Here is a 20,061-nt window from a genome sequence, read left to right as displayed (position 1 = left end):
CTGTGTGTGTGTGTGTAATTACCTAAGTGTAGTTTCAGGATGAGAGCAAAGCTCGTGGTGTCCCGTCTTCCCAGCACTCTTTGTCATATAACGGTTTGAAACTACTGACGGTTTTGGCCTCCACCACCTTCTCACTTAGCTTGTTCAAACCATCTATCACTGTTTGCAAAAGAAAACTTTCTAATATTTTTTTGGCACCTTTGTTTCCTCAGCTTGCATCTGTGTCCTCTTGTTCTTGAAGTTGCCGGTTTCATGAATTCCTCTATCAATTTGGTAGATTCCTGTTAGTAATCTGTAAGTGGTGATCATATCAGCTCTTTTCCTTTTATCTTCCAGTTTTGCCATATTTAACACCTCTAGCCTCTTCCCATAACGCTTTGTTTTTCAGTTTCAGAAGCCATTTTGTAGCATGCTGTTACACCTTTTAAATGAATAAATCCACAAGGGCCATGACGAGGGTTCGGACCTACGTCCGAGAGGATCCCAGATGCTGCCTTAATCGACTGAGTTCATTTATGTGCTTCAGACATCCATGTGTGTGTGTGTGTGTGTGTGTGCAATTACTATTTGTGTCTGCAGAATCGAGCTATTAGCTCTTGGAACCTGCCTTTCTAACCAATCTATTTTTCCTTCATTATATCTACTACATATATTTCCCTGTAACACACGCACACACACACATCCCCAGGAAGCAGTCGTCTAACTCCCAGGTATCTATTTACTGCTAGGTCAACAGGGGCATCAGGGTGAAAGAAACTCTGCCCATTTGTTTCCGCCTATGCCAGGGATCGAACCCGGGCCCTTAGGACTACGAACCATAAGCGCTGTCCACTCGGCTGCAAAGGCCCCCCTGTGTGTAAGTACCTAAGTGTAGTTACAGACGAGAGCTATGCTCGTGGTGGAGTATTGGGAAGACGGGACAAGTCACAAACTAGTGATGGTTATGGCATCCACCATCACCTCACTTAACCTGTTCCAACCACATACCATACCATTTGTAATGTTTTCAGACACCTTTGTTTCCTTAGCTTGAGTTTATGACTACTACTACTACTACTAAAAGTTGCCGGTTTAAAGAATTTGTCAATTTTGTTGACTCCTGTTACTATTTTGTATGTAGTGATTATATCACCACTTTCTTTTATCTTCTAGCTTTGGCATATCTACCACCTCTAGCCTCTCCTCACAGTTCTGGGTTTTCAGTACCAAAGCCACTTTGTAGCCTGTCTTTGCACCTCTTCCAGCTTACTGATGGGCTTCTTACGACCATACAACTGCTATGCATATTCCAATTTTGATCTCATAAAAGATGTGAACTGTTTTCTTTATATTTCACTGTCAAGACTACTGTATTATAAAAGATAAACTTTACTGATTATGTTTATACACAAACTAAAGTTGACTGACAATACCCTATATATTTACAGATGTATTTTTAATACTCATAAATAATACAGGTAATTTCTAAGTCACCAGAGGCAGGCCATTCATGACCAAAAGTGAAATAATTTCCACAGAACCAAACCCAAATGAGCCAATTACAGTATTTATGGTAATAATAGTATATACTGTACCATACATTATGTTATAAATTACTGTATTGTATATAGTAAACAACCAAATTTATTTGAATCTCAGATTAGTATCACTGGATCCCATCATACGTAGTATTCAAAGGTTAGCAAGGAGAGGATAAACAAAGCAAACAATCACATTTAACGGAATCAGAGGTAAATGCACTAGCATTATGCTCAGTGACTAGTTATGTAACGGGAGGCATATTACGGTATTTTATAGAAGATAGAACGCATGTTTTTGGTCCACTACCAGCCAAATATATGTTATATTTACTTGCACAAAATCATGTGCCTTTCCCTACAAAACCTTTCAATAAATATCTGTATGATGAAACATACCAATTTTTTTCCCACAAAATATCTTTTGTAAATCAGGTGTCTTATATGCTGGAAATAAGTAATTACCAAATAAGGAACAAAGACTCCAGAGCCATGAGAGCACTCAAGGGTCAACCAGAATGACAAAGGGATGGTGATGTAGAGAAGACGGCTGACAAAGAGCATATAAACTGGCATCAAGTCCTTCTCCTGTAAAGATGCTGGCCTCCAGGGAGGGGGGGGGGGGTGGTGTTGATGGCACATAGATCAGATTAAGAAAAGTAATGGAGTAGCTGACACTGTTGGCAGACTTAGACCTATCAGTGAACATAGCAATGGAATCCGAGTGAGAAATATTTAACGAAAAGGTTTCTCAAAACTGCAGGGGGAGGGGGGAATAAAAAGCCTTCACCGTGTGGGTTAGGGTCCTTCAACATTTCCTCAGTGGGACCTTCTGCGAGGGCAAAGCATGAACAACATGGGGATACTGTGAGTTTAGATAGAACAAGAGAGGAGTGCGAATAAGAAGTGTGTGTGCACCTGTCAGCCCCTCCAGGATGTATGGGACTTGCCCTTAAGTAAGACGAGTGCTTTAGAGCAGGCAACTCGGAGGTTAGCATTGTTAAGTGACCAAGACAAACGGGTGTTAAAGATCAACCCAAAGAGTTTTGCAGTAATCTTATTGACAAAAGGACTCTCATAGTGACAAATGGAGAAAAGGGATGACATGCCTTCAGGTAAAAGTCATAGCATAAATCTTAGACATAGAAAACTTTAAGCCATGATTGCTGGCCCAGGCAACACATTATCAACAGCGAGTTGGAGCCGACACTGGAGGGAAAAGGGGTCATCACTATGACAGCAGAGTGAGATCAACATAGAACTGAAAAATACCTGGAGGAAAAGGAAGGAAGGGCAACCAAAAATACAGTAGTGCTCAGAACACTACCCTGGGAGACACCTTCAAACTGTTGGAAAAAAGTTAAGAAAATGTAATGGAACGAAAATCCTTAGGGGATGTTCGCCGAATACCAGGTTATCTAATCTGCCCATAGAGGGAAAGTAAGTAAGTAATTATCAAAAGAAGGCACCAAACCGGGAAGGCTATGTAGCACCATCAAATACGCAAAATAATCAGAGGGCGCTAAATATCACCAAGGATGCCAATACGAGAACAAAAACGCATAAGGCGAACGATATCAAAAGTATCCGAGTCACCAAGAATTCTATTGAGGGACAGGTGACCGCGAGGGGCGGTCGGAAAGCAAAACATACGCTCGTCCTGGAAGTCAGGACATTCAAGAAGGACATGCACGACCGTAAGAGGGACAATGCAACTAGGACAATAAGGAGCAGGGTGGCGCTCCATCAAGTGACCATGGGTTAAGCGAGTATGGCCAATACGCAACCTCGCCAGAGCTGTTTCCCACCACCGGTTACGGTGGAAGGAGGACGGCCACGAGGAAACACAACATTTAAGAGTACGTAGCTTGTTACCAGTAACAGACAACCAAGAGGCCTGCCAACGGGTAAGGACTGAGGAATGGATAACCGGGTAAAAGTCGGAATACGGAATGCCTTTACGAGAGATGGGACAAGAGCGGACAGCTTCCTTGGCGGCAGCATCCGCATGCTCATTTAAAGACACACCAATATGGCTGGGAACCCAACAAAACTCAACCAACTTAAATTTACTGTGAACAAGAAACAGCCAATGCTGGATCTCGACAACTACTGGATGAACCGGATTAAAGGACCCGAGAGCCATGAGGGCACTACGAGAGTCAACAACAACTACAAAGGAAGACTGACAACGAGAAAGCAGGAGACGAAGAGCATAGAGAATAGCATAAAGTTCCGCTGTAAAGATGCTAGTCTCCGGAGGTAAGCGACACATATAAGTGCGATCAGGAAAAACAACAGAGTAGCCAACACCGTCCGCTGACTTAGACCCATCGGTGAAGACAGAAACGGAGTGGGAGTGAGAAGAAAAGTGCTCAAGGAAAAGGCGTTTTAGAACCGTAGGAGGGGTAAAAGCTTTAGTGATACGGGTCAAGGAAGTACAAAACCGCGGAAGAGGGACTCTCCATGGGGGCAAAGAAGGAACGACACGAGGAGAAACACTAGAAATACGAACGGAAAGAGAATCCTGGAGGTGAGATAACCGGACAGAAAGAGGGAGGTGGTGAAGAGGAACAGGAACCGCAGGAGGGGTAAAAGTTAAAGCATGACAGAGGCGAGAGGAAGGATGTTGTAAGGACCGCGCAAGATAGCGAAGACAGTAGCGATCACGGCGGTCCTGGAGAAACAGGAAGCCAGTGTCAACATCCAAGCTAAGGACGGGAGTCGAACGAAAGGCACCAGAACTGAGGCGCAACCCAGTATGGTGCAAAGCATCAAGACGGCGAAGAGTAGAAGGAGAAGCAGACAAGTAAGCAGGGCAACCATAATCGAGCGTAGACAGGACGAGAGAGGAATCATAACCAAGCAAATACAGCATCAGCTAGAAAAAATTATAGGACGGATTACGAGAATTTTCAAATCCAGGAATCATATCACAATGCACATACTGTTCAAATCACTTGTGCTGTCCTGCCTTGAGTTGTGCTCCATACTTCTTCCTTCACAGCAGGAGAGATTGCTGAAATAAGAGGGAATACAGCACACAGACACAATAAAGTACCTAAACTATTGGGATTATCTCAAAGCTTTCAAAATGTAATTTCTAGAAAGAAGACGAGAGAGAGAGGCACCAAATGATATATACTGTACATGGAAGATACTGGAGGTTATCTTGAGATGATTTCGAGGCTTAGCGTCCCCGCAGCCCGGTCCTCAACCAGGCCTCCTTTTTTTGTTACACACCCCCCCCAGGAAGCAGCCCGTAGCAGCTGTCTAACTCCCACGTACCTATTTACTGCTAGGTAACAGGGGCATTAGGGCGAAAGAAACATTTTGCCCATTTGTCTCCACCTCCACCGGGGATCGAACCCGGAACCTTAGGACTACGAATGTGAAGCTCTGTCCACCCAGCTGTCAGGCGCCTGGCCTTGGCCTTCCCTTCGCCTGGAAGGCCAAGTCCCAAATTTGCACAGTAATGTAACAACATACTGGACAGACAGATATGGAAGGAAATGCAGAATAGAGCCAATGAAGAGTAGGTGTCATAGGCACAATCAGAGAACACTGTATGAATATCAGAGGTCCACGGTTGTTGAATATTCTCCCAGTATAAGAAATATTACCAGAACAAAAATGGAAATCTTCAAGAATAAACTGGACAGTTTTCTGTAGGAGTTGCTGGACCAATTGGGCTGTAGTGAATATGTGGGCCTGTGGGCCGCCCCAAGCAACAAGTTCTTGACCAAGTTCTCACAAGTCGAGCCTGGCCCTGGATAGGGAGTAGAAGAACTCTCAGAACCTCATCCAGGTACAATGCAGGAAAACCAGCAGCCTCAAGCCAGTCAATGGAGACAGAAGATAACACCCAGTTATAATTAAAGATATGTAGCAAATATTGCAAGGAGCACATAGGGAGCCTATAGAGCATCTCATAATAATCATCAGAACCTGGAAGGGAAAAGGACAAAGGAAAGAACAGCTATGACAAGAAGACAAAAGGAAAGGGAAAAGATGACATAAAAAAGCACAGAACTAGGTAGGATCAGAATCAAGATCAGAGAAATCAGGGTTGGGGGTATGGGCAAACTCAGCTGAGACAACAGGGCTGAGAGATACACAGAAAAGGCGTACAGGCAAGTTGACAGGTTCTGCAGAGACTGAAGGTAGTGGGGAGGGGGTGGCTAAGAGGGGTAGGCTGAGGAGGGACAAACAATAATGCACTCTGAAAAAGGGGCAGCATCAGAGGAAGAAACCAGGGCAATGGGACTATGTATAGTGGGGTCAGAAGTTCCAAAATGAAGACATGAGTAATAACAGAGGTGTAAGGAGGGGAAAGGACTAATTCCTTTTTATCTAATGGGGAGGTAGAGGCGGAATAACCATGTTTACAGTTAACTGATAGACACAGGAATGGTGGCATTAAGATACTGTACTGTGAGATACCCACAATTGCCTCACGTAGGAGAACAAGTGAGTGATATGAGGACAAGCGAATGGAGGAGGGATACTGGCTTGAACGGTTACATGCTGGAGAAGGCCATAAGACAGAGGGAAGAATTGAGAAGGAAAACATGAATGATGAACAAATCCACAATGATACAGGTGCTAGTCCATATAGGAGTAAACTGAACCTGAGCATTACAGAATCAATGAAATGTCTGTTTGGAAATCTTCAGGGCAGGAATAGTAAGCACGGGATACGTCAAAGTATTTGGGTCATGTAGTGGTGGGCCAAACAGGTCCTGTAATGTAATAATAGTAGGCGTAGGAAATGCGGGTACTCGAGGGTGGGTATGGGGCCTTGGGCAATGTGGAAGGAGGGAAGCAAAAGGTGTTGTAGTAACCACCAAGAAATTGGTCACTCCAGTTAACACTTTCGCGCTTTCGATTAGAGATAACTCGTCACTGGTTTTTCTTACGATTCCGCATAACTGCCTACTTTTCTCGTCAATCGAAAAAATATTTCTATAAATTCCATTTTTTAACCGAAATGGATGGGGATACTCTCAGATTGTTCTCCATGAAATTCCCGTTCTCCCTCACCGAACACATGGCATCTCGGCCTACCCAGTCACGTGGTCGGCCCATTGTTTTGTTGACACGCCAAGTGCCCACACTGCGCTCCCCTCTCGCGGCAAACGTGACCCGTTTTACGCATTTATTTCCGTTCCGTTTCCGTTCTCGTGTACCTAAAACCCATTCAATACCTTCAACATGGATGCTGCACCAGGAACAAGCAGTGGAACGCAAAACAAAGGTAGGAAATCTAGGAAAGCAGAAGAGATCGCCAGGATTTTCGATCTGTATCGTGGGGTCAATCTCACTCCATCCAAGATTCCCGACGTTGTTGAAGCCTTTTCAGGGTCTTCTGATGATGATTTGGAGGCTGACGAACCGGAAAATGATGTTATTTATGAGGTTTCCTCAAGTGATGAAGATATTTCGAGTGAGAGTGAGGATGAGAGTGATGAAGAAGCCCCAGCCCCGCCACGCGGTGACCGCACGTGTCCGGTACCAAAGAGGGCTAGGCTGGGTGATGAGTGGAATCGTAGCAATACTCCTCCCATCGTTGATAACTTTACTGCAACCCCTGGCCTAACAATTCCACTACCTGCTACTCCATTGCAGTTTTTACAATTATTTTTCACTAGAGCAGTGGTTGAATACTTAGAGTATGAAACAAATTTGCATGCCACACACGTCATACATCTCATGGCTGAGTCAGCAAGAAAAACGTGGAAACCAGTGTCGGTGAAATAAATGGCCCGATATTTGGCCCTGTGCATACTGATGGGCATAGTGAAGATGCCTACAATGAGGATGTACTGGCAGACGAATCAGATGTGGCATTGTCGATTCTTCAACTTGTTTATGTCGTCTGCTCGGTTCCAACACATTTCTAAGTTCTTCCCCATGTTTACACATGTGGCACACTTAGACTACAACGTGGCGCCCCCAAGGATCTGCAACAAGTTGTAAAGGGTAAAATGGCAACCGACACGACCGTATACATGCGTAAGGATAACACCTTTGTTATAGTTTGGAAGGACAAGCGCCCCGTCTGTCATCACCAATATCCACAATGCCGACACTACTCAAGCACAGCGCAGGAAACGCGTTCGTAAAGGTGACGGGAGAACTGGAGTAGAAATTGTGAAAATGAACAAACCCAAGGCCATAGTGGATTACAATAAGTTCATGAAAGGTGTTGATCATTTTGATCAAATGGTCAAATATTATGAGTTTGCAAGAAAAACCCACAAATGGACCAAGATCACTTTCTATTTTCTGCAAATGGCCATGCACAATGCATACGCATTGTATAACCACTACTCAACAGATACAAAAAAACTAACACTATTAGAGTTTCACGCAGTAGGAATAAAAGCCTTATTGGCGTGGAACAGCAAGGAATGGCCAACAACAACAAGTATACCACATGTTCCCGACATAGATGCCAGCGCAGCTCCTCCTGCTGACGCGGCAGTTTCAACACCCGGGCCATCTGGTGCTAGGCGTCCTCTGTTCACCTCAACACCTAAAGCCCACTCATCAACCACAAATTCTGAAATGGACATTGAGGACATAGAACCACTTGATGTTTCTGATTTCATAGAAGATTCTACTACAAGTTTGGTGGTTCCTGTAGAAGACAATATTCTTCCAGTGAATCCAAAAAATACAAGAATTATAGATTCAGAACAACGTCTCAACTACAAGTTGACGCATGAACTCGTGCACTTGGCTAAAAAAAAAAAGATGCCGTGTTTGTTACAAGTCTGGCAAAAGGAGGGACGTGATATATGGATGTAAAACTTGTGATGTGGCACTGTGCGCTGCGCCTTGCTACACAAGGTACCACCGAAGAAAGATATTTTGGGTGGAGAAAAAATAACCACCGGCAACAGCTTTACTCCACCTAAGAAACATCAGATGAGCAACTTCAGGATCAGAAGCCTGAAGATGGAGTGAAGAAAAAATGCTCAACTGTTGATCTTCAATCAACATAGACAGGGTAAGTACACCTATTTGGAATTTTTTATCATCTATAAGAAGATATATTATATACGTTTTGTAGAGAATTTATTTGCGAATTTTTTGGTACCAGAATGAATATTATATCACATAAACTTCTATGAGTAAAAAAAAAAACACAAAGTATGTTTGGGGGTGTGGCGGGTGTGGCTCTGGGTGTGGCGGTCGTGTGGCAGTGGGTTCCCTTTAGCCGTTGATATATCCAACACGTGGGAAATATTTGTATGTGTTATGTATATGTCTGTGTAGGGAATTTTACTGCGATCACTGTCATACAAATTATAAAATGTTTCAACAAGTATAAACATGACAAACATCAAACGAACGAAAACAATGCGTTCGTTTCTGCCGTGAACGCATACTGAGCGACGTGGTTCTATATTTGGCGCTTCTCTTACACATGCTTTGTACAAATGTTATACATTTCATCTTATAGAAAATTTTATTGCGAACACATTGGTATAAAAAAGAAATACGTACATAGAAAAGTAGGGTCAGGAAACGTATAAATGTATAAACTTTCCAAGCATGATTTCCCCCCCTGTGTTTTTGCCAGTGCGCTCGCGGCTAACTACTCTCCACTTCCCACACTCTTGCGGGTGGGCAATTACCTATATTAAACATTCATATGCATATGTCCGTGTAGAGAATTTTATTGCGATTCCAATGATACCAAAATTAGCGATGTAGGACAACTGTAGGCTTCGCAACCATTAAGAGAGTGGAAACATTTTGTTGCTGTTTGGCGCTCTCGGCGAGTGATCTGCATAGTTTTTTATTTGGTGTTGATACTCCTTATGCTTGGGCGGCATTTTATAGGTATGCTCTTATAGACAATTTCATTGCGAACACAGTGATACCAAATTTAAATACGTGCGCCTTCAATTATTGTCAGGACAGTCAAAAGAGTGTACACTTTTTCGGTCTTACACGTAGGGGCGCGAAGTGCCGAAAGCATCTAGGGTATTGATTTTTTTTGAGCGCCGAGAGCGCGAAAGTGTTAACATTGTTAGACATCACCTGGGACACAAAAGTCAGCCCTGCCAAGTAAGAGGCAGGGAAGGAAGGAAGAACTGAATAGGTAGTTTTAGACAATGCCTGGTGTGGGTCCGACACAGCCGGAGCTAGGGAACCCGATCTTTCAAAACTATCAAACTCTGGGGGCCTGGTTGCCCACTTCACGAGTCTGCGAAAAGAAAACATGAACAGAAAAGAGAGAAAAAATTGCAGTCCAGTGGCCCCCCTTCATCCCACCTATCACGGAGCCCAACAATGGGAGGCACAAGCACATGGTTAACCGGCACAGTATACATGGGTAACCATCGAGGGGTCGAACAGCATCCCAGGGACTGATAATGATACCAACCCTCACAATACCTACTTGACCCTACATCTAGATAGACAGGCGAGGCCACACTGAACGTCCGGCTTTAGCACAGTCCCCAGACCAAAGAAGTGCATTGCCCCGCAAAGAGCCATAGCCACTGAGAAACATCAGGGAATGTACAGGTAATGTACAGCAATGTATGGGGGCACCACCACAGAAGAAAAGAGAGGGGGAGCAAGAGTTATCCCCTACCATCTGTGGGCGGTGCACATGAACCCACCCTCGCCACAACAAAAGACAGCTCACTCGGGAGGATACATGGAGGAAAACACTATGTTCTTGACCGCTCTATCACCACTATCAACTCCCATTGATTGTTGGCTCAGCCTTGTTAGATCTGTGCCAATAAATAACCTTTGGGTATTCAAAGGTTATTAGTTATATGTTCACTTATCTAAGGTTGGAATTATGCTGCAAGTTATAAATTTATAAATGTGACACTGAACTGGTGCAACTAGAAAAATGTATCTCAGTTGAGTTAACCATAAACACTTTAAGTGAATATAGTACTGTATTCATATTCCTACTGTAGGCTACTTTGTTTCTAATAACTTGAAAATGTGCTCTTTCTAAAATTAAAAAAGTAATAACTATTCTCTATTAAGCTACATTAAGCTTGACTTTTTGTTGGTGCGAGAAAAGCTCGGGTTTTACTAGCTGAAGCCTATGTGGTCTTACACAGCCAATGATGGTAGTCTGGGTCGCTGGTGACAACAAAGCCACGAGTAATGTTCCATAACCTACAATGCTCTGCAGACTAAGGCACACACTCATCCCAAACTTTAAAGGTTTGCCCAATGCAATATCAATAACTTGTAAGCCATGTCAAGCACTAACTTTGCTGATATTGGAGGACACCTCGTGTATGCTGGAAAATTTGGAAAAAATTTAATCATAAATGTATGGTATTTTCTAAATTGATACCACAATATTTTGTTACTATTATTTAAAGCTGTGGCTGAAGCACCACTACTATGAACAATGGCCACCACTACCACAAACAATGGCCACCACTACCACAAACAATGGCTGCCACTACCATAAACAATGGCTGCCACTACCATAAACAATGGCTGCCACTACCATAAACAATGGCTGCCACTTCACAATACTGAATTCAAAACCAAGTCAATCACATGACTACTTCCACTTTTATTCTGCACTGCACTTGCTCATTACATTATTATTAACAATACATAATTGAAAAATCCTAAAATGTACACGACAAACATTTGTTCCTTGGTCTAAAAAAGATCCTTAACAATTGTGAGCCTATCTAGAAAATGATAACCTAACCAGCTGAGTCCCTGCAAGGTTGTACATCAACACGTCAAACACTGCTGCCGCCTAGATCCTTGCAACCACTCACCTTGTTAAAAATGGCTTCATTTAAGTTATATAAAATTGTTGTACTAATCTAAGAAATATAAATATTTATCTCATCACCTAATGAGGGTTTTGATTTCAATTACAATAAAAAAAATGGGGGAAAAAATTAAATCTGCAACTTGGCAGCATTTTTATAAAATGAGGAATGTTGATGCAGAGATGCCAGAGTGATACAGCTTGGCTCCGATGCTCCACTTACAAACCTGTTGTACATCTCATGTTGCTTTACTGTTACCCAGCCTGTGCCACACACATCTTGTGCTGCATTACTCTCACCAAGACTGTTACACGTCACGTTCTAAGTTACAACACAGACTGTGTTACAAATCTCATGCTGCATTACAGTACGTACTGTCATCCAGGCTATGTTGTACATCTTGTGCAGTATTGCTATCACCCAATCTGCCTTACACATCTCGTGCAGCATTACTGATTGAAATTTGTAGAGTTCACACTATTTGTCACCTGGTAACTTAAACCTTTGCACTGCGCACCTGTTTCACCTAACAACTTCATGGTACGGGGGTTAATGAATTATTAACATTAACTGAAAAAAAGGGAAAAATGTCAAAATATTGACAAACTCAACTCTAATTTCAAATAACAGCGAAAAACATAAAAAAACATTAAAATATTGCTAAATGAAATAATTTTTTTGCACCACCCGTCGAGTGCCTTAAGGCGCTATGTGCAATGCAGGGGTTAATGATAAGTGACAAATATCCCATGTAACATGCATTCCCCAACTAAACTGTCTTCCTAACAGACATAAGCTAGGAATTACATGAATTAATTTGGATATGTTTGAGACAGAATATAGGCTTTCCACATACAGTATTATGAAGAATACATGCATATTGCAACAGTTTTTAATTCTTGCTTTTAGCTTTAAAGGTAATGCCTATGGTCGATGGGAGCAGGTTGTCAATTTGTGTCACGGCACCCCTGTGTCACATTTCACACAATGCAGTTCAAGGTACAACGTTACATGAAAAATGCAGTAATCTTTCTACCCTAATGAGACTTTCATTGTTGCAGTTTTTGTACTGAATCAGTCGTCTGAATACCTCGGCGGCAGAAGGTGCCAACTTAGGCAGCGACTAACAACTGTCCACTTCATGAAACAGCTGCAAGTGTATACAAAATTATCTCTAAAAAACGGAGTCTTCAAAGACACAACAGGTCAATCAATCACTACGTTGCCTTTCGGTGAAAACCTCCCCGATGTTAGAGAGACTCGATTATACAGCCCTCTACAGCCAAATCATTATCCGTTAGGACTTATTTTGCTTTTCTCGACTGCATGACTACTTATAATGGGGCTAGAATCATTCTCCAGGTTAGCCTCTCACACAAACTGTTGCATTGAGCACATATTTACAAATACATGCCCAAGTCCCCATTGCTCACAGTAGACATTTCTTATGATACTAAATATAATGCCAAGAAGGTATGATTTGACATGGGCTCTTGACTAGGTCTGACAATATGTCACATATATTTGTTATTTAGACAACTCTTAAAAAAGGGCTCAACTGCACAATATGAAATCAAGTCATAGTGATTTTCTCCTTTAGATGTTCGAGTTTCCTGTTGGTGCTGGCAAACTGTATGTTAATGCTTACAAGCACAAGCGCACACATAACAACATACTCACAACCACATACTGTACCACAGAGCAATAACACCGAGTCTGTTGGCTGACAAAACATGTGAAAATGGTGAAAACATGGAGTGAGAGAGAGACAAGAATGGTAGGATCTGAGCATAATGCGTCTACTCTACAAGTGGGACTGGCCTGTGTAAACTGAAAAATTTATTCACCACAAATGTAATGACATCTATGGAGAGTGTCTGGAATACCTGCATCACCTGTGTGCATACTTGATAAAAGAAAAGTGCAGAATTTTGGTTAAAAATATTTTTAGTAGTAGACCACACCCACTACAGTACTGACCAGGGCCATCACAGTACTGACCAGGGCCATCACAGTACTGACCAGGGCCATCACAGTACTGACCAGGGCCATCACAGTACTGACCACTGATCAGGGCCATCACAGTACTGACCACTGACCAGGGCCATCACAGTACTGATCAGGGCCATCACAGTACTGACCAGGGCCATCACAGTACTGACCAGAGCCATCACAGTACTGACCAGGGCCATCACAGTACTGACCAGGGCCATCACAGTACTGACCAGAGCCATCACAGTACTGACCACTGACCAGGGCCATCACAGTACTGACCACTGACCAGGGCCATCACAGTACTGACCACTGACCAGGGCCATCACAGTACTGACCACTGACCAGGGCCATCACAGTACTGACCACTGACCAGGGCCATCACAGTACTGACCACTGACCAGGGCCATCACAGTACTGACCACTGACCAGGGCCATCACAGTACTGACCACTGACCAGGGCCATCACAGTACTGACCACTGACCAGGACTATCACAGTACTGACCACTGACCAGGGCCATCACAGTACTGACCAGGACCATCACAGTACTGACCACTGACCAGGGCCATCACAGTACTGACCACTGACCAGGGCCATCACAGTACTGACCACTGACCAGGGCCATCACAGTACTGACCACTGACCAGGACCATCACAGTACTGACCACTGACCAGAGCCATCACAGTACTGACCACTGACCAGGACCATCACAGTACTGACCACTGGCCAGGACCATCACAGTACTGACCACTGGCCAGGACCATCACAGTACTGACCACTGGCCAGGACCATCACAGTACTGACCACCGACCAGGACCATCACAGTACTGACCACTGACCAGGACCATCACAGTACTGACCACTGACCAGGACCATCACAGTACTGACCACTGACCAGGACCATCACAGTACTGACCAGGACCATCACAGTACTGACCACTGACCAGGACCATCACAGTACTGACCAGGACCATCACAGTACTGACCACTGACCAGGACCATCACAGTACTGACCAGGACCATCACAGTACTGACCAGGACCATCACAGTACTGACCAGGACCATCACAGTACTGACCAGGACCATCACATTACTGACCACTGACCAGGACCATCACAGTACTGACCACTGACCAGGACCATCACAGTACTGACCAGGACCATCACAGTCCTGACCACTGACCAGGACCATCACAGTACTGACCACTGACCAGGACCATCACAGTACTGACCAGGACCATCACAGTACTGACCACTGACCAGGGCCATCACAGTACTGACCACTGACCAGGACCATCACAGTACTGACCACTGACCAGGGCCATCACAGTACTGACCACTGACCAGGACCATCACAGTACTGACCAGGGCCATCACAGTACTGACCACTGACCAGGGCCATCACAGTACTGACCACTGACCAGGGCCATCACAGTACTGACCACTGACCAGGACCATCACAGTACTGACCACTGACCAGGACCATCACAGTACTGACCAGGACCATCACAGTACTGACCAGGACCATCACAGTACTGACCACTGACCAGGACCATCACAGTACTGACCACTGACCAGGACCATCACAGTACTGACCAGGACCATCACAGTACTGACCACTGGCCAGGACCATCACAGTACTGACCACTGACCAGGACCATCACAGTACTGACCAGGACCATCACAGTACTGACCACTGACCAGGGCCATCACAGTACTGACCACTGACCAGGACCATCACAGTACTGACCAGGACCATCACAGTACTGACCAGGACCATCACAGTACTGACCACTGACCAGGGCCATCACAGTACTGACCACTGACCAGGACCATCACAGTACTGACCACTGACCAGCACCATCACAGTACTGACCACTGACCAGGACCATCACAGTACTGACCAGGGCCATCACAGTACTGACCAGGACCATCACAGTACTGACCACTGACCAGGACCATCACAGTACTGACCACTGACCAGGACCATCACAGTACTGACCACTGACCATGACCATCACAGTACTGACCACTGACCAGGACCATCACAGTACTGACCACTGACCAGGACCATCACAGTACTGACCACTGACCAGGGCCATCACAGTACTGACCACTGACCAGGACCATCACAGTACTGACCACTGACCAGGACCATCACAGTACTGACCACTGACCAGGACCATCACAGTACTGACCAGGACCATCACAGTACTGACCACTGACCAGGACCATCACAGTACTGACCACTGACCAGGACCATCACAGTACTGACCAGGACCATCACAGTACTGACCACTGACCAGGACCATCACAGTACTGACCACTGACCAGGACCATCACAGTACTGACCACTGACCATGACCATCACAGTACTGACCACTGACCATCACAGTACTGACCACTGACCAGGACCATCACAGTACTGACCACTGACCATGACCATCACAGTACTGACCACTGACCATCACAGTACTGACCACTGACCAGGACCATCACAGTACTGACCACTGACCAGGACCATCACAGTACTGACCACTGACCAGGACCATCACAGTACTTACCACTGACCAGGACCATCACAGTACTGACCAGGACCATCACAGTACTGACCACTGACCAGGACCATCACAGTACTGACCACTGACCAGGACCATCACAGTACTGACCACTGACCAGGGCCATCACAGTACTGACCACTGACCAGGACCATCACAGTACTGACCACTGACCAGGGCCATCACAGTACTGACCACTGACCATGACCATCACTGTACTGACCACTGACCAGGACCATCACAGTACTGACCACTGACCAGGACCATCACAGTACTGACCACTGACCAGGACCATCACAGTACTGACCACTGACCATGACCATCACAGTACTGACCACTGACCAGGACCATCACAGTACTGACCAGGACCATCACAGTACTGACCACTGACCAGGACCATCACAGTACTTACCACTGACCAGGACCATCACAGTACTGACCACTGACCAGGACCATCACAGTACTGACCACTGACCAGGACCATCACAGTACTGACCACTGACCAGGGCCATCACAGTACTGACCACTGACCAGGACCATCACAGTACTGACCACTGACCAGGACCATCACAGGGCTATGACAGTACAAATTATATTTAGTGATAATAAAAATAAAATGATCCTCAGTCATCAGTTGGGGTTATCAAAGCATGTGAGGAAAGGTGACAGATCTTAATGATGAGGGAAAGGTGGTCGATGGCAGGACACCAGACAACGTCTTTGTGTTGTGGCATTGTTGTTGATGTAGCGTGATGAGCACAGCTGAAGTATCTGACCAAGCAGGTTGATGGCTGCGAGAGATGGCAAGGCAAGGGAGGTGACACGAGTGCTTTACAAAGTCAAGGAATTTATCTTCTTGTTTTCTCATAAGGGAAAACTGATGCACATTTTAAAGTCTTTCATTCTTGTAATAAAGACAATGAGAATAAATTATAAACTGACTTTCATCATGAATGTGCAAAAATAGTCTATAAACAATATTCCTACAAAATGTAACAAGATGTCCCGGCGAACAGAAGCAGCGACAAAAATGCTTTCGTGCAGTGTCACAATTCCACTGCACCAGCTGACTACAGTCTTTTCAGTGGATCCTGACGAAGGCCACTGTGCCTAAGTGACTACAGTCTTACCATGTGGGTCCTGACCCAGGCCACTGCTCGCCCTTACTTCCATAATTGTTTATAACCTGTGGGAAAACAACACTCCATTACAATATAGAAATAATGATATAATACACAGTGAGACCACAAGAAATACCTATGATAAACTAGTGAGGCTGCAAGACAGATCTAACCCACATCTTTGGAATTCCCAGGCACATGCACTACCGTACTGACTCGATCGTGATGAGTTTAATGCTTCAGTTAGTAGTGTATAAGCCCAAGGACTCCACGACTCTGCCTCAATATTTTCTCTATACAATACTTGAGTGTGAAATAGGAGACTAGATCTTTATCCACTTACTTCATTAACTTAACTGGTAGCATAGAAAGGTAATTTGATAAGCAGCATGTATTACAGATGCAACAATATTTGTAATTAATTTGTTGTTGGCATGAAATGACCTGGTTAAGTTTCAAACTTACTTTTTCTACGGATTCTAAATCTTGCCGAAGTTGAGATTGTAAAGCCTTGAGGGTATGCAGTGGCAATTTCTCCAAGTCAGTGTGAGGATGGAGAGCCTGTACATACGGTCCTAAACGTCCAGCTCGTAACTCTTCCATTTCTTTTTGCTGAGCTGCTATCTTACCTACAAACTGTAGAAGGCAAGTTTGTTTCAGATGCTTCAGGTGATAGTGAAAACAAACACCACACATACATATACACTTCTTTGTCATACTGTCAAGTCCATCTGTATTCTACATTATTTACCTGCCAGATACAAAAGATTTGTTTGTATCATCAACACATCAAACTATAGCACTATCTTAGTCAGGGGTCAACCCACTAACTTTACTCAAACAATGGGAATGGAAAACTTGATCACCCCCAGTTAAGTATTAGCCATTCAAAAAAAGCTCTGACACCTTGAGGCAAAGAAACCTGCCCAGTTCTGCCTAAATTGCATTGTACTACTTACCGTCATGCAGCTACAGAAACACATTACAGTACAATATACCTGTACTGACTTTCAAAAAACCAGCGTTGAATGTAATGAAACGCCATTTTCTGGGCGAGACCCGGAGGCTCCCCGGAGCTTTACCGGCTGATATGCTAATGTCAGACTTTGGCATCAGTCATGTGTATGGAGTTCTAGGGCCTACCGGGGACCACGGCCAGAACCTGGCCCCCTCAGAGAGGCAAGGGGAGCAATGGCCTATAGAAACCCCCGTGTAGTTGGAAGCATTCTATGTCTGCCATCGACCGGGTCAAGCATCCAGAAAGGTAAGCATTCCAAAACAAACCCCTATTCTGGTGAAAATTGCTACCTAAAGCCGAACTAGTGGATAGAACTCTTCAACAGAAGACAAGGAAACTAGTATGACGTCATACGTCACTGCGCCACTGTCTGCGCAGCTCCCCCCTCCCCGGGAGGGGGAAGGGGGAGCCCCAGACCTCCCACGCCGGCTATCCACCCATCAGTTCTGAGGCTGGATGTCAAAACACGCGAAAAACCGCCGACCGGAGGGAGGGAGGGTTGCCGGGGAGCCTCTGGGTCTCACCCAGAAAATGGCGTTTCATTACATTCAACGCTGGTTTTCTGGGGGGAGCCCCGTCGGCTCCCCGGAGCTAACTACCCACAGAGGAAGGTCAAAGGGACAGAACCGGGAGGCGGACACCACGCACCCCCCAAGGAGGCGAGACAACCGGCAGCAAACGCCAACCCAAGGCGCCACAGCCCCGAAAAGTCCCGGGAACAACACAAGAACAACGAGCAGCAAGGCCCCTGCACGAACACCAAAAATCCATTCCCGAAAGACCGCAAGGCCACGTCGCCCAGACGGCAGCGAGAGCAGCGAAACCACGAACGCCACAGGCATGAGGGAAGAACACAGGCAGCTTAGCCGCAAGAACACGGCTGACCACCCGGGACACTATCACCCGCGAACTGGGAAGAACAGAACTGGATCAACGCAAAACGCGCTCCGGACCCAAACACCATGGCACGCAAACAACAGCGGAGGGCCGCCACTGAACACAAAAAACGACACACCCCCGGCCCGACCAACGAAGCACCAACAAACCCTGGACCCCTCCAGAACGCAGCAGCCCCACCCCACGCCAGAAAAGATGGAGACTGCTGCCACCGAACAACCAAAACGCTAAAACCGAAGGAGCAAGAAAACTCAGCGACTCAACCCCCAGAGGCAAAGGCCAAAAGGAAAGAGCCGACGAAAAAACACACCAGAACCGAAGGGGCACTACCAACCGAGGAGAAGACAGAGCACGCTGACCAGAGACCTGGATTGTGCAAGCGGCGCACGAACAGGCCGGAGGTGAAACGACGCACAAGACAGCTGACTAACGGTGCAGAAGCAACACCAAGACCGAAAGCAAGCTGAAGCGGTTCCGCCCGCGCCGCACGAAAAGAGGCGACAGTATGTGGCAAGACGACGGCCCCCAACCCCCACCAGAAAACCAAGCTAACAAGAGTAACCACCTAAGAAGGGACAGGAAAAGGAAGGACCGCCAAAATACCCCATACTGCCGCCAAGAGAAGCACGCAGGTGGGACACCTACCACGAAAAAACCCGACCACCAACCGGAGGCGAGACCGCGAGGCAGAACATAAGCAGCCCCGACAAGGCCCCTTCGAGCCCAGGAAAAGGCGGAGCCGCGGGAAGATCTCGGGCACGACCACCGAAACCCAGGCGGCACAAGGAGATGGAACGTCTGCTGAACAGAAAAACTCCCCAAAGCATGCAAGCCCGCCAGGAGTTCAGAAACGACGGGTCCGATGCGAGACATCGCAAGACCCCCAAAAAAACAACCGGCAGGGCAAGCTAGGAAACCAAAGAAGGCGGAAGGGTCGCCGCCAGAACAGTACCCGAACCAAGGGGTACGAACAACTGCAATAGACCGAGACAAGGAAGCACATCACAGGACACAGGCTGACAAACGCCTAAGAACACACGCAGAACACCCCTGCTGCAGAGGAGGCAGGAAGAAAGAGCAGAAGCACAAAAACCCCAGGAGAACAACCAGGGGTGGACAATCAGGCAGGGACAGAAAAACCCCAACGCAATCCCCAGGCACAAAACGG

The 20,061-nt window shown here is 45.7% G+C and overlaps 1 protein-coding gene across 1 annotated transcript in view; it reads right to left on the bottom strand.

Annotated features, from left to right (window-relative positions):
- Positions 1-16,342: 16,342 nt before the first annotated feature.
- Positions 16,343-20,061, bottom strand: part of LOC123755778 (RING finger protein unk) — a 102,933-nt gene continuing 99,214 nt past the window's right edge. Inside the window, 2 exon segments of the mRNA XM_045738560.2 lie at positions 16,343-17,043; positions 17,444-17,614. Of these exon segments, the coding sequence (XP_045594516.1) occupies positions 16,984-17,043; positions 17,444-17,614 (231 nt within the window). The 3' untranslated portion in view covers positions 16,343-16,983.

This window comes from Procambarus clarkii, chromosome 43 (assembly GCF_040958095.1).
Source record: "Procambarus clarkii isolate CNS0578487 chromosome 43, FALCON_Pclarkii_2.0, whole genome shotgun sequence".
Lineage (NCBI taxonomy): Eukaryota > Metazoa > Arthropoda > Malacostraca > Decapoda > Cambaridae > Procambarus > Procambarus clarkii.
This window is presented reverse-complemented; position numbering and strand designations above follow the sequence as displayed.